Source organism: Artibeus jamaicensis, unplaced genomic scaffold (assembly GCF_021234435.1).
Source record: "Artibeus jamaicensis isolate MK-2021 breed Jamaican fruit bat unplaced genomic scaffold, CSHL_Jam_final contig_700, whole genome shotgun sequence".
NCBI classification, from domain to species: domain Eukaryota; kingdom Metazoa; phylum Chordata; class Mammalia; order Chiroptera; family Phyllostomidae; genus Artibeus; species Artibeus jamaicensis.
The window spans coordinates 1,273,556-1,288,803 of record NW_026521930.1 but is presented as its reverse complement, the minus strand read 5'-3'; the positions used below and the strand labels follow the sequence as shown (position 1 = coordinate 1,288,803).

The 15,248-nt window shown below is 42.9% G+C and overlaps 1 protein-coding gene across 1 annotated transcript; it reads left to right on the top strand.

Moving 5' to 3' along the window:
* Window positions 1–4,683: 4,683 nt before the first annotated feature.
* On the top strand, window positions 4,684–14,667 carry NDUFAB1 (NADH:ubiquinone oxidoreductase subunit AB1). The gene is made up of 5 exons (XM_037158844.2): window positions 4,684–4,886; window positions 11,110–11,232; window positions 12,828–12,915; window positions 13,633–13,732; window positions 14,508–14,667. Exons 1-4 carry the CDS (start codon window positions 4,725–4,727, stop codon window positions 13,722–13,724), a joined length of 465 nt encoding a protein of 154 aa, XP_037014739.1. The 5' UTR covers window positions 4,684–4,724; the 3' UTR covers window positions 13,725–13,732; window positions 14,508–14,667.
* The last annotated feature ends 581 nt before the right edge of the window (window positions 14,668–15,248 follow it).

The window sequence follows — 15,248 nt, the reverse complement described above, 5'->3', positions numbered from 1 at the left end:
ACAATATATTTTTATGCCATTTGTAATACTTTATTTCTACATACCTACAAAAGCAATACAAGATTTACTGAAATGTGTTCATTTAGAAATAGTTGTTCATCATTCTCATATGCATCCATGATACAAGTGCCTGTGTTATCACTAGAGTCACTTTGGGTCGACAGCACAGCTGTACTGAGTACATCTTCTTCACTTTTACCTGAGTGATTGGAGAGACAGAAGTTTTCAAAGTCCTAATTTGGTAGTATCACTGGAAATTTTGTCCCAAGCTATAATTATTTATTTGCCTAACATGCTTTCATTATCTATATAACTATTTGCTCTATTACATTTTTTATCCTCATCTGAGAATACGTTGCTGATTTTAGAGAGAGAGAGAGAAAAAAACAATGATCAGTTGCCTCCTGTACATGTTCTAACTGACAACTGATCCTATGACCCAGGTATGTGCCATGACTGGGAATCAAACCTGCAAACTTTTAGTGTACAGGATGACGATCTAACCAACTGAGCTACCCAACCAGGGCTTTATTACTTCTGTTTTAAAGATACCCTTTATCTGGCTGATGTGGCTCAGTGGGTTGAGTCAGGCTGTGAACCAAAAGATCGTTGGTTCAATTCCCAGTCAGGGCACATGCCTAGATTGCAGGCCAGGTCTTGGGGGGAGGAGGGCATGTGACCAATAGATGTTTCTCTCTCTTTCTCCCTTTTACCCTCTTTTAAAAAATAAATCTTTAAAATAAATACCCTTTTATAGTGTTACTGAGTTTTGCTAACTTAATTACTACCCTTTGATGTATTTGTGTAAAAGATTTGACTTTCCTATATTCTTTTCCCACAAGCGAGATCTTAATGTTACATGACTGATAGTTTATTTGCTAGTACATCATAGATAATATACAGCTTTTCACAATGATTTAATTGACTCAAAAACCCTGAGAAACATAACTCTTAACTCTGTTTAAGAGTTCAGAAAACTGAGTAGAGCTAAGCAATAATTCCAGTTCAGTAACACTGAACAAACACCAGGCACATGACAGTGGGTGTGAAGATGATTGCCATGAGGCTGCTGCTATTCAGAAATACACAGTCTAATGAGAGACTATGTGTAAAGCAGTAAGTTAAATACTGTGTTTTAAATTTAAAGGCTGTGTTTACAGTACTGCTATGGAAGCTCAAAGGATGGGCAGTTAGCACAACATAGGGTTCAAGAAAAGCTTTGTGAAGGGTGACAACATAGCTGTGACTTGCAGGGTAAGTCAGCACACAAGCAAAGGACGTTACAGGCAGAAAGGACAGTATGGTGTGAACCACAAACAACTCAGCACTAGAGAACTATGCTGCGGGGAATGGAGTCAGGAAACTAGAGGTAGGCAGGAAGTGTATGTATGAGGCATGTTAACAAAAGTGGGCTTTATTCTGGAGGTCAGGAGATTTAGGAGGAAAAAGAAATGAGCAGGGCTGAGTGGAGGCAGGATTAGGTAGGAGATGGAGTTTTACATTTCTGGTTTAGTGGGCAATGGTGTCAGCAAAGGACAACAAACTCACAGTTATTAACAACCACACCTAAAATGAAAGCAAACTAAAAGGACAGCTAGATCAGGAGTGGAAACATAGGAATGAAGATCTCAAGGAGGGTTAGCAACAGGGGAGTGGGAGGAGGAGAAGGGGGGGAGAAGGTACAGAAAATAAGTAGCATAGACAGTAGATAGAAAATAGAAGGGAGAGGGCAAGAATAGCATGGGAAATATAGAATCTAAAGGACTTGAGACACATGGTCATAAACTAAAGGGGGGGTAATGGCGAGGATGGGGGGGTAGGGTGGAGGGGAATGAAAGGGGGAATAGAACAACTGTAACAGCATAATCAATAAAAAAATTTAAAAAAAAGAAAATACACAAGGGAAAAGATAACTCATTTGAGTGTTTAGTGTTTATAGACTAAGTAATAGACAATGGACAGGGATGTGAGGCTCACAGAAGAGGCCAGGCCTGGATACAGGTGGAAATAAAAACCTCTGGAGTAAAACAATTCTGAAAACTTGTATTTTTAAAGTCAAGAGTGGATCAAGGACAGAGCCCTGAGGACCAATATTTAAATGATGAGTGGAGGAGATAGAGCCATGAAACTGGTAGAAAGGGAAGGGCCAGAAACGTTATATCTATTGGACTTATCAACTTAAGATGTGGTAGTGTGCTTTATTTATTTTTTTAAAGATTTTATTTATTTATCTTTAGAGGGGAAGGGAAGGAGAGAAGGAAACATCAATGTATGGTTGCCTTTTGTGCATCCCCTGCTGGGAACTGGCCTGCAGGGAACTGGCCTGCAACCCAGGCATGTGCCCTGACTGGGAATTGAACTGCAATTGTCTGGTTCACAGTCCCACACTCAATCCACTGAGCTACACCAGCCAGGGCTAGTAGTGTGCTTTATGACAAGCTTCAGTGGTTGTGCAAGTGGAGAGGTTGAGGAGAATCTAGATTTGAGTGGATTAAAGAGAGAATAGGACATGAGGAATTAAAGACTGAAAGCGTAGATTATTGTTTTCAAGAAGCTTCACTATGAAAGGAAGCAGGAATGGTATTATTAGGTACATGTGAAGGTCAGTGGACGAGGCCTCTGAACTTGTTTTAGGCCAGGAGAAACTTTGGCCTCAAAGGAGAGCGAAGAAAGGATGAAGATGTGGAGAAGAGGAAACCGGAAGTAAATGGTCCCAGGGGAACAGAAGGGTATGAGACAATAGTGCTAATGGGCTGGAAGGAAGGAGGGATAACTGCTGGGTTGGTGGGGTGATGTGTTCAGGAAGCTGACATAGTTTATGCTTATATAGCCTTTGATGGGGGTGCTACTGAGAAGCACCAGTTTCCTCTCAAATCTTTCCAACTGCTAAGGGCTTGATCTCAATCTTTTTAAAAATATTTATTTTTAGAGAGAGGAGAGGGAAGGGGAAAAAGTGGGAGAGAAACATCAATGTGTGGTTGCCCCCCATGTGTCCCCCACTGGGGACCTGGCCTGCAACCCAGGCATTCGCCCTGACTGGGAATTGAACTGACGACCCCCTGCTTCACAGGCCCACGTTCAGTTCAGAGCCACACCAGCCAGGGCTCAATCTTAATATTGAACCTTTTACCCCAGAAACCATGTAGGCCAACATTTTCTCTTTGCTTGCTGAAGGAAAAAGTAGTTCTCCCAACATACGTCATTTAAATAAGAGGTGATTTATTATGTTTGACCAAAAAGATTAAATGAAACACAAAACATAGATAGATCATGGGGAGAGAGGGTCTCAAGTGTGGGCTTAGTAGGCTACCAGGCTTTCCCTGAGTTCTCCCTCTTCTGTTAATGCTGTATGTCACCATCCTGGGTCTGTTCTGTATGTCACCATGCTGGGTCTGTTCTGTGGGTGTGCCCCAAAGGGTGGGTAGGAAGCTTTAGTCAGAGACTGGTGTGTCACTATGATTCACACAGATATTATGGGTCCTGATCCTTGGGTTCCAGATTTTTGGTGCCAATCAGTTTTCTGCAGAAATGGAAAGCCACCACTCAAAGTGAAGCTTGTCCATATATTCACTGACCAGTCCAAAGAGGTGGCAAAATTGCTTTTCCAATTGTTTAATAAGCAGTGAAATGGTGATGATTAAATCAGGGTGTAGGAGAAGCCTGGTGTCAACCGCTGGCATTGCCATAGAAACTGATGGGCATCACCAACAGCAAAGATAATTCTCAATGCTGTCTCCCCTCCTGATTGATTAGATCAAATATACCTCCTAAAAGAGGCCTTCAGGGACCACCCTACCTAAAATAATTCACCTCCTATATTCCCTCACTGTTCCCTTCCCTGTTTTATTGTTCTTCCTTGTATTTATCACTATTTCCTGGAGTTTTATTGGGGGGGTATATTTTTATATATTGTCCATCTTCCCACTGGAAAGTAAACTCTATGAAAATAGACTGCCTGTCTGGCTTGCTCACTGCTGTATCCTCAACAACTAGCACATAGCAGATACTCAATTTTTTAGTGAACATATAAATATAAATAATTTTACAAAACTGGGATCATACTACGCATTGTATTTTAAATGAAAGACATTACACTTTACTTAAATTTAACAAAAATAAAAGAAACATGTAAAACCGAAGCCAGTGTTGGATTGTCCATCCAGGAAATATTTAGAGTTTGGAGTTATATGCGTGGATTTCAGTATCCTTGGGCTCACTGCTAAGGAATGTAAGCATATTAGCAGCAAAGTTTCCAGAAAGAACCCATTTTGTGAGCTCTATTATTTATACATTGTTAACTTTAAAACATATATATGGTTTTTATTGTAATTTCCACATTTATTAGTCTTACATACTTAAATCGACTCATTTTCACATTCTTATTTTACGTTGAGTTCAGACCTGTTAATTTTAATTCCTATGGAAGAAATGCGGCGCCAAAACGTTTAAAAAACGTGTTTCAGAACTTTCAGAGAATAAGTGAAAATAAGTTCCTTTCTTGTGTCAATGATTAGCCTTTAGGGAATCTGGCCCTGGCAGCCTTTCGCCTCCGAACGGGAATGGCTGGACCTCGCGCCCCGAGGGCGCAGTGCCACCAGGAGCCGCCAGGGGCCGCCACCGCCGGATGGGCTACGGCAGCGCCGCTCTGTGCGTGGCCCCCCGCCGAACTCAAGAGGAAACTAGACCCGCGGGCGCCGCGCAGTGCAGCCTGGGTCGGCGTAGCCATGGCGGCTCGTGTCCTTTGCTCCTGTGTCCGCAGATTGCCCGCGGCCTTGGGGTCGCTGTCTCGGGTTCCCATGCCAGCCGCCGCCCGGCCGCTCAGCATCAGGCTGTGCCCCGCGGGGACCCAGACCAGGCCCGGGGTTCTCTCCCTGGCGCTCGTGCAGGTGACTCGCGATGACTTTGCTGAGGCTTGACAGGGGTCAGGGATAGGGCCTGCTGGAGAGGAGGGGGTCAGGTCGCGGGGCTGCGCCAGTCGTAGGAGGTGTGGCCGAGGACCACTGGCTTGCTCCCCCTTCCCCTGCCTAACGGTGCTCGGCTGGCCTTGCTTGGAGGCTGTGCGACCTAGTGACACTCTCGGGTTCGAATACCGGCTGCCACTTACCGAAACTTCAGGCTAGGTCGTAACCTTGCTAAGCCTCAGTCTGAACTGAAAATCGGGATACTAGTCCCTGTGGAGTTGCATACAGGCTTAGAGGAGTTAAGGCAGGTAGAACACCTAGAGCGGCGCTTGGTAAGCCCTCAGAATCCTATAGGTTGCCATTATCCCTAAGCGATACTGTTAAGGACTATGGTAGCTTTCTAGGAGGAAAACTAACGACAGGATGCAGAAGGGAAGCCACGCTGGCCCATAGCCTTCTCCAGAGCAATTCTCTCCCTGAATTTCCCCATGTGGCACCTTTTGCCTGCTCCTGGGCCTCCTGGAAGTAAAGAGGAAACTACCCGTATTTTTAGCTTTTTTTTTTTTAATCTGATGAAACCATTAGAAGGCTAAAACTCTCCTTAGTGCAATGATTTTTTTTCAACCCTACCTTCACATTCAAGTTACCTGGGTAGCTTAAAAAAGAAAGAAAGATCTCTTGCCCCTCAATTCTGATTTTACTCTCTGGGATGAGGCCCTGGACTGGGTTTTTGTTTAAATTCCTCAAGTGACTCTGAACTGCACCAAGATTAAGAACTACTGTCTAAAAGTAGGATAAACTCCCGAGGTCAAGTTGAGAAACCCCTTTTCAATTTCCAGAACTTCATTGTAATAATGTTTAAACCTTGACTAAGATGTTAGAATAAAAAGTTAGGATTCCTGGGGCAAAATCACTCAGAATCTCTAGGTGGGGTCTGGGCATCTGTTTTTTAAAAGCAGCCAAGTGATCCTTTTGTGCAGCCAGTTTTGAGATTTACTGACACCCTAATGGATTCACTTGTAGCACATTGTTTTATTGCCGAATCGGAGGTTAAAAGTGTCATCCTGAAGTTAAGGGATAAAATGGTAGTATGTGGAGTCGCTGAGTGTTTTGTTCCTTAGACAGGTTTCAGCATTCAGGCAAAGCACATATCCTTGTTTTTTAAAGTACTGATACTCACACGTAATTGTGTGTACAGATCACTTGGGTTAAAATATAGATTCTGGTAACAAGCTAAGAGTCTTTGTTTTTAAAGGACTTCCAGCCAGTTCTGCTGCTGTTGGTCCTTGGATTGTGCGTTTAACAGTAGGGTGCCCAAAGATGTCTCACTACCTTTGTTTGGTTTTCATGTACAGCAGAGGAACTGCCTTATTTATATTTACAAAGTGATTTTGACTAAGTGCTCCCATTTAACTACTTTATATCCTTTGTGTATTCAAGTGGAGAGTACTCTACTTCATTGTTCATGGAAATATACTGAGGGGCAGTGCCTGCCAGGCCTTATACTAGCATGTTGAGGGATACAGAGATGGCTACTAAGAAAGATGTTCACATCTTCATTGGCTACTTTGCAGTGATTACAATAAACTTGCCTGGTCAGTCCCTGCTGCTCCATCTTCCCTAGGCTGTTCTGACACTGTTTTCTCTTGGCTTGTCCTCTTTCTCTCTTTTACTCAGTGGGCACTTTCTCTGTCTAGCCTAATACTTAAATGTTGGTAATCTTTAGAGCTCTTTAAGTACACACTGTTCCTGGGCTGTTTCTTCACTTTGTTGGTTTCTATTGGCTGTGTGCCAATCACTCCAAACCACCTCCAGTCTCTGTTCATCTAATTTGGATGAATGCTCATTCCAACCATTCCCAGCTGTTGGTTTTCCCTCCTCAAAATTTGTCTACCATGCTGATCTCAGAGCAGCCACTTACTCATTTATATCCTTTTTCAAAAAAGAAAAGCTAAAGCAGCTTTCTCAGGTATAGAAAGTAAGAGTATAAAAATAGGAGGTAAGAAAAACAAGGGTAGTGGTCTAAAATGGAGCCCAGAAGTCCAGTATCCAATACTTGACCTCTGCAGGCCCTGAATCTAAACTGTCTGGTGGCCAGAGCACAAAGAGAATTTCGAGTTCTGTGGGACGTGGTACCCAGGTGAAGACAAAGCACTTGGTTCAGGGAAAGCTTGACTATGCTTGGTACCAGACCAGATGACATACATGACAGTGATGGACTCTAGGCTGTGGTCTGTCTGCATCATTCATTCCCTATTAAGATAAACCTATTTTGACTCACTCGAGGTCTGCAGCCCTGGCCCTGCCTCTTCAGTTTCAGAGCCTGTGTTGGTGTACCACCTTGCCCTTAAAACTCCAACAACATGAACTAACTTCTTCACGCACAGACACACTACACTTTTGTGCCTCCTTTTCTTTTCTTGGCTTGCTTTTCCCTCCTTGAATGATCTGTCCCTGTCCTTTTCCTGGTTAACTCCTAAGCCTCCTTCCCTGCCTCTCAAGGATTGAATGACAACTTTTGTTACTGAAGCAGCCTACCGATCCATAACCTTGTTATAGCTCTTGTCTCATTTTATTACTACTGAAATGGTCTGTTTGGGTTGGTCTTTTTCATTAGACTGTAGCTTTTCTGAGGGTAGAGGTCATGTCTTTTTGTCATTCCAGCCCACAGCACAGTGCATGTCATACAGGTAAAGCTTGCAGGCTGCTGAGACGGTCATGTAAAGGCAAAGTTTGCCATATGTGAGGACAGGTGTGTGTACAGTGCAGAAGCAAGAAGAGGGAACTAACCCCTAGAGAGTATAGTCTTGAAGGCAGCAATGTAACCAGCAGTCAGGGCAGGGTGTAGTGCCATGTGCTAAGGCCAGGAAATACCCAGCGCACACTATGGCTGACCTGCAGGGTGCCTGTGGAAGGGAGAGGCCCAAGTTGAGGTGGAAGACAGCAGGCATATTGTGCAGGGTGCTGCTGTATGCCCACTGAGGTGTGTGGATGTTCTCTGCCTAGGTCAGGGAGTGAACATTAAACAAGGTTGTTTGGAGGAATAAATGAGACCTTTCCTTCCTGGCCAGACATACTGGGTGACCCAGTGACATGATAGGGAGACAATGGGAAGAGTGGAGATTGGTCCTGAGGTTTCTGGCTAGAGCCCCAGATGGTGGAGGTGGAATAGAGGTCTGTAAGCAGGCATTTTGCGGGCAGAAGGGTAGGGAGTTCATTTCCAAACAGTGGACTTTGAGATGTCTGTGCTGCCTGGGTATAACTGTGCAGGGGGCAGTTTGTAGAGATGGCCTGTAAGGCCACCTCCTTAGGTTCATTTTGAGTTTTCCTCAGTCAGAGATGGGCCCCAGTGGAGAAGAGATGGGTTCTAATGGACACTAATCAGATTTGATTAGTTTATACTAACCGAGAGGGTAGTCACTCTTTTCCTGCAAACAGTGCCTTCTTCTCTCATGTCTTTGGGAGGTTTCTGTTAAATAGAAGTTTTAGGTGTACATCTTGGGGAAAACAGTTAACATCAGAAACAAAAAGTGTATTATTATTATTATTATTATTATTATTTTGTAAATGGCTGAGATCCAGCAGAAGGAGGCAGTAAGGAGTAAGCCCCCCACCCAGGAGGCCTTTCTGTGCCTCAGTTTCTTCATCTAAATGGGGTGATGGTGCTATATGCCTCATTAGTGCTGTTAGAACTAAAGGAGATGATATATGGAAAGTGCCCAGGGCAGGGTCACAGCCTGACTGAATGATAAGAAATCAATAAAGAGGCCCAAAGGAAAGGCATGGGAGGAAGCAGGATTACGTGCTTTGGGGGTACACCACCGAAAAGCTGCAAACTGGCCAGGCATCATTCTCCCGGGGCCTGCTGGACAGCCCTGCAGAGCACCTGTGTGCATGTCAGGCAGTGCTCTAAGCCCTTCCTAACAACAGTCCTGCAAGCTTGGCACTCTTGTTTATCCCCATGTTGCAGGTAAGGGCACAGATGAAGCAGTCTCATTCCAGGCCCTGAGCTCTCACCCTTCTTCCTCTGCTGAGTCCACTGTAGCCGCCCACTTTACCTTGCCATGTGGCCTCCAGGTAGAGACTCCTTTAATTTCATTTTTAAAAAGATTTATTTTTAGAGAGAGGGGAAGGGAGAAAGAGAGGGAAACATCAATGTATGGTTGCCTCTCACATACCCCTTACTGGGGATCTGGCCTGCAACCCAGGCATGTGCCCTGACTGGGAATCGAACTGGTGACCCTTTGCTTCACAGTCTGGAGCTCAATCCACTGAGCCACACCAGCCAGGACTAATTTCATTTTTAAAAAAGGTTTTATTTATTTTAGAGAGGGGAAGAAAGGGTGGAAGAGAGGGAAAGAGACATCAATGTGTGATTGCTTCTCATGTGGCCCCAACTGGGGACCTGGCCTGCAACCCCGGCATGTGCCCTAACTGGGAATCGAACTGGAGACACTTTGGTTCACAGGCTGAACCAAATCCACTGAGCCACACCAGCCAGGGCCTCATTAGTTTCATTTAATGACATCTGCCTATCTGGCCTCTGCAGGCACTTGCCCTGCTGCTGGGGATGATGCTGACCCCTGGTGGGCCACAGCTGTGTAGAAACATCCTTACCAGCTTCCTCCGAGTACACGTCAGCCTCCCCTTTCTCTGTCCCCTCTCAGCACTGGTTCCACCTCCCACCACTTCTTGATATACACAGATGAGGCCTCCTCTACATCCTTACTCTTCAAGTTCTTGTCTGTCATTACCACAGTTAGCTCATTTCCTTCTCATACTTTCTCTTTAGTCCTTTCTACTGCTTCATTCTATCTGTGGCTTGGAGACCTTCTAGTCATTGATAAGGCCTGGTGACATTCCCCTACAGCGATCTCCTTAACTATTTTGTCATCAGAAGGGAAAGTACACTAAATTTAGAAAAGAGCAAGTGCTCCAAACCTCTGAAAGGACCCAGAATTATTCTTCAGAACGTCTATAAAACTCATCTGATCTCCTCACTTGCTGATTAAACCTAACTTCAATGCCTGAAGGTTTTTTTGTTTGGTTGAGGTTTTTGGTTTTTTGGTTTTTTGCAAGATAGTGCTTACACAGAGGTGTGTACAGGTTTGGTTCACTTGTTTAATTATGATTTTTCATGGACTTCTGTGAGTCTCAGGCACCTGAGCCCCAACAGGCAAAACCTATTTTTTATGGGAAATACTGTAAAAACTCCAAACCATAGTATTTAAATCAATTTTAGAAGGCAAACAAACCAGTTCAGATTAGGGACTTCCATAGTACGCAAAACTGTCCGAGTGCTATTTTGTTTTTTCTTGTTCTGCGTCATACCCTCCATGCCTCTAAGCTTGCTGACCTGTGACGTGGAAACTTTCTCGTATTTCATAAAGGAGTCAAGACCCTAGTAACCAGTTGAATTATAAACCGGTGAATATCAGAGATTTGAGATAATCATGGCAAAGATCAGAAAGGCTCATAGTTTGGCTGGTGTCAATAAGGGGTGGACCCTGAAGGGAAATAAACTGGACTGTGACAACTGTCAGGCTCCGTATTCCTCTCCTTTGGGTTGGTAGCTAATGGGCTAGATCAGACCCTGCATATATGGTTTTCAGTGAGCTGCCTCAGTTTAACATGACAGCTCTTTCCATGTGGGTTACTTTGACTTGTGTGTGCCCATTAGAGGTGGCAGGCAATTACTGCTACAGTGGCTGCTGCAGATGACATGAGGAGACTTAGGCTCTTCTGCACACCTTGGATGATTTTAGTCTCATGGAGCAAAACGAATGTCCAGACTCTGAGGGGAAGGGAGGCCCATGTTTATGCTTCAGAACTGCTAGAGCTTCTTAGATTCTTCAGCAGTGAACCAGTGTGGCCTAGGAGCCATAATCACAATCAGATGAGGCAGTTCTCTAGAGCACAGGTGGCAAGCACAGGGCCCATGGGCCAAATCCGGCCCAGCACCTTGTTTCTACCTGGCAGCAGCACCAAGCTCCTTGCCCCTAGTTAAGGAGTAGTTACATTTATACAGTCCTAAAATTATATTTGGCCCTTTGAAAGCAACTACCAGGCTGACATGGCCCCCAGTGAAAATGAGTTTGACACCTCTGTTCTAGAGCCTTAAAAGCTTTGTGAGAGATACCTAACACAAGCAGTGCATTTACTTGAAGGCATTTTTAGGTTCAGCGTTTCCTTCCTTCCCTTGTCCTAGGTACCAGGCAGAGTTACACAGCTCTGCCGGCCATATAGTGATGCGCCCCCTCTGACGATAGAGGGCATCAAGGACCGTGTACTTTACGTTTTGAAACTGTATGACAAGATTGACCCAGAGAAGGTAACTGATGTGGTTTAAATGTTTTTTTTCTTTGAATGAGTATTTAATCACATGATACAAAATTCAAGTGGTCCAAAAGGACATTCAGTAAAAAGTCTCCCTGCTCCCAGCCAGAGGTTCCTCTCTGAGAGGCGATAGTAAAAGCAGCTTCTTGTGTATATTTCCAGAGGCACTTAGTTCATGTGCTGGGAAGTACACATATATGTGCGTATGTTATATGTGCTGTGTGATCTGTACTTCCTACCCTTTTAAAAACCCCAGGGGTATTGTACTGTAAACACTATTTTGTACCTTTCTTAACCTTTGAAAAAAAATTTTAATATTTATTTATTTTTAGAGAGGGGAAGGGAAGGAGAGAGGGAGAGAAACATCAATGCATGGTTGCCTCTTGTGCGTCCCCTGCTGGGAACTGGCCTGCAACCCAGGCATGTGCCCTGACTGGGAATCGAACTGCGATCCATTGTTTCGCAGGCTCGCTCGTGCTCAGTCCACTGAGCACACCAGCCAGGGTTGAAATTTTTTTTATAGTAACATAAAGAAATTCATCCATTAGTAATTAAATCTGTTGTGTGAGTAGGATAAATGGGGTGTTTGGTTTGGTTTTTTTGAGGTATAAATTGACATGTTATATTAGTTTCAAATATTTGCATATATTGTGAATTAATCACCATAATAAATCTAGTTAACATACATCACTGCAGATTACAAAAGCTCTCTTCTTGAGATGAGGACTTTTAAGATCCACTCTCAGCAACTTTCAAATATGCTGCAAGACAGTATTATTCACTATAGTCACCATGCTGTATGTACATGACATGACACCCCCAGGATAGTTTGTTTGCATGTGGCTTTTTGAAGCGTGAGGTCTAAATTAAAAGCAGGTGATGATAAGGATGGTCTGCTATTCTAGAGGGGAAGGAATGTCAGTTCTAAGGTGTACTCTTGGGGTGGGCTGGGAAGGGAGTAAAAGACGGAAAACTGTACTTGAACAATAATTAAATAAAAAATATTTAAAAAAAGAAATACAAATTGGCAGTTACAAAATAGTCATGGAGATGTAAAGCATGGATGCTGTAAGCATAGGGAATGTAGTCAGTAACACTGTTATAACTACATATGGTGTCAGATGGGTACTAGATTGTTGAGCTGATCACTTCATAAATTATATAACTAATAACTTGCTTGTACACCTAAAACTAATATAACATTGTATATCAACTGAAAATGAAAAATTGAAGTTATTTTAAAAAGAAAAAAAATTAAGGTGTACTCTTAGTTGTTAATAGGGGAGCAAGAAAAACCAAACTCTCCAATGTCATTCAGAGCAGTGATCAAATATCTTAATTAAACATGTAAAGCGAAATCCATCATTAGCTTTGTATTTGTTGTTAACCAGTTCAAAACAAGGTTAAATTAGTTGACACGTAAAGCACACTCAGTATATGCCAGCACACATTAAATGTATATAATGTTAGTTATGATTCCTCCTATTTAAAAATGTTTTCCATATAATGATGAACATTGTACCACTCAGTAGTTTTGCAAAGCAGAAGTTCTCAGAGCCTGATTTTGTGTTTGGTGTCTCTTTCTTGCAGCTCTCAGTAAATTCCCATTTTATGAAAGACCTGGGCTTAGACAGTTTGGACCAAGTGGAGATTATCATGGCTATGGAGGATGAATTTGGTAACACACACAGACTGAGTCTTGGGTCTCCATATTGTGATTCTCGATTTGGGTGGATTAAAGTGAAAGGAATGTTGGGAATCTGAATTGGGATTTGAATCAAATATATAAATAGAAACATTAAGTCCCCCCTTCACATAAATGCACACCCCCATACATGTACCTTGGTTTCCAGCTGTGCTTCCTGTGCACACTCCAAGTTATTCTGATTTGGGACAGTTAGTTGTGCAAATGAGACCATTCAAGGCTCCACAACTAATTTTGGAGACAAATTTCCTCAATGGAAGCCAAGGGACTTCTGTGCCATCCCACAGAGCAAAACTTAGTTAAGATCCCTCACAGATGATGCTGACTAAGAGGCATGGCATCCATTGGGGTCGGGTGGGTACAGGCTTTCTTTTGGGGTAATGAAATATTCTACCATTGGATAGTGGTGATGGTTGCACAACCTTGTGACAATTCTAAAAACCATTGGATTTTTATATTTTTAAATGGGTGAGTTTTCTATGTGAATTTTATATATATATATTTTAAAGGGCCAACCATTATACCCAATATGATACACGCATTGTCTAGAACAGCACTGACTCACAACTGAAATGGACTCAGGGTTGCTAGACACTTGGGACACTTGTGGGTGTTATAGAAGTGCCAGTGCTTTCAACTGAAGGGTCTCCTTTTTCTATACTCATGCACTGTTGTAAACTGTACTTTTAGGGTTTGAGATTCCTGATATAGATGCAGAGAAGCTGATGTGTCCACAAGAAATTGTAGATTACATTGCAGATAAGAAGGATGTGTATGAATAAGGTATGAGGTAAGTAATTTGACTTACAGAATGATGTTCTCCCATAGAATTAATTTCTCTGGGTTCCTTTAATAAGGTAAGTCAGGAAGAAATGGAAAATGGAAATGCTCGACATTTTCACTGGTTATAAAATGCAGGCCCCTCTGGTGATCTGTCAGTCCAAGAGGGCCAGCCTTAATGATCATCTGTATCCGTGAGGGGGGTTGACAGAAGTTCATTCCTAGACAGACTCCCTTGAGTGTTAGCCCTCCTAAAAGCAGTCTTGTAGAAAACACTGCTCCAGTTAACCCAGAAGCAGAGACTGCTGCCTCCCTCACTCCAGGCCAGCCCCGCCCCACCTGCTATCCAGGACTTTGGGATGGCCTTGCTATTGGCTGTCAGGCAGAGAGGTCTCATGGGCAAGAAGGCGGATGCTGCAGTCAGACATCTGTTTATTCTCAGCTGTGCCACATTCTGTTAAGTCTGTTTAGCCTCTTGTGAGCCTCAGTTTCCACATAAGTAAAATGGGGATAAAGGTAGGACCTACCTGGGACTTTTTTAAAGTTAAAAATCAGTGCTATATGTAACTTATTTAATACAATGCTTGATGGTAAAGAAGCCTGTCAGTAAATACTAGTTATTGTTATTCGGGCTTTAAGATAATCAAATGATAAAACTTTTAAAATAAAACATTGCATTAGTGCTTGTAACTTCAGTTACTCTGTATATAGCACCTCAGAGATCTTCATGGAATGTTAGTAACAATACAGCAAAAGGAACACTGAACTTCATATGTCTTTTCCAGATCCCTTTCCTTCAAGAATAGACTTGGAATATACAGAAGAGTGTCTGGCAGGAGAACACATTTTGGCATTACTGCTGACATTGACAAAGTGATTCTGTTTAGACTTGTATTTAAATTGTCTAAGTGTTTTTGCCCTTTGAAAATAAATCTATAAAATCAACATTTTTGTTAGTCTTTAGTTTTTCAGCAATGTCTAGAAAGTGCATTTTTATATCAACTTCGCCTAATATTTTTAAAGACCTGTCTGATCTGCCATTGGTATTCATGTAGATTTAAAAAAATGTAACACTTTTTGAGCAGTGCACATGGAACAAAACAGGCTTGCATGTGATGCCTCTGATCAGCATTTCGATAATTTTAACATTTGGTCAAAGTGCTGGCCATTCTAATCCCAATGGCAGCTGTACATTTTGCCCCCCCCCCCCAAAAAAAGCATCTGTGGTGGTTTGTGCTTAAGATAGGAGGCCTCACAGTACTGCCACTACAATTATGGCTTTTGCTAGCATCTTAACCACCCACTGCACAGAAGTGCCCATTACTGTGTACTTGTTCCAAGTCTCAAAGGACCAAGATTAAGGAAGAAAATACACTGAATCACACACACAGATAATTCCTTGGCAATGCTATTTAGAGTCTTTTGTGTTCAAACAACAGCAAAAGCCCTTTAGCTCTAAGAACTTCACTGGAATGTTCTTTGTGTGCCACTCTAGGAAGGCAGCACACTGGCCACATGCAGCATTC

What these genes read in the sequence shown, in the direction of transcription:
- NDUFAB1 (XM_037158844.2), top strand. Translation starts at nt 4,725, where the DNA reads ATGGCGGCTCGTGTCCTTTGCTCCTGTGTCCGCAGATTGCCCGCGGCC. An exon ending in TCTCCCTGGCGCTCGTGCAG is followed by an intron (nt 4,887 to 11,109) that starts GTGACTCGCGAT and finishes CCCTTGTCCTAG; the next exon opens with GTACCAGGCAGAGTTACACA. An exon ending in ACAAGATTGACCCAGAGAAG is followed by an intron (nt 11,233 to 12,827) that starts GTAACTGATGTG and finishes TCTTTCTTGCAG; the next exon opens with CTCTCAGTAAATTCCCATTT.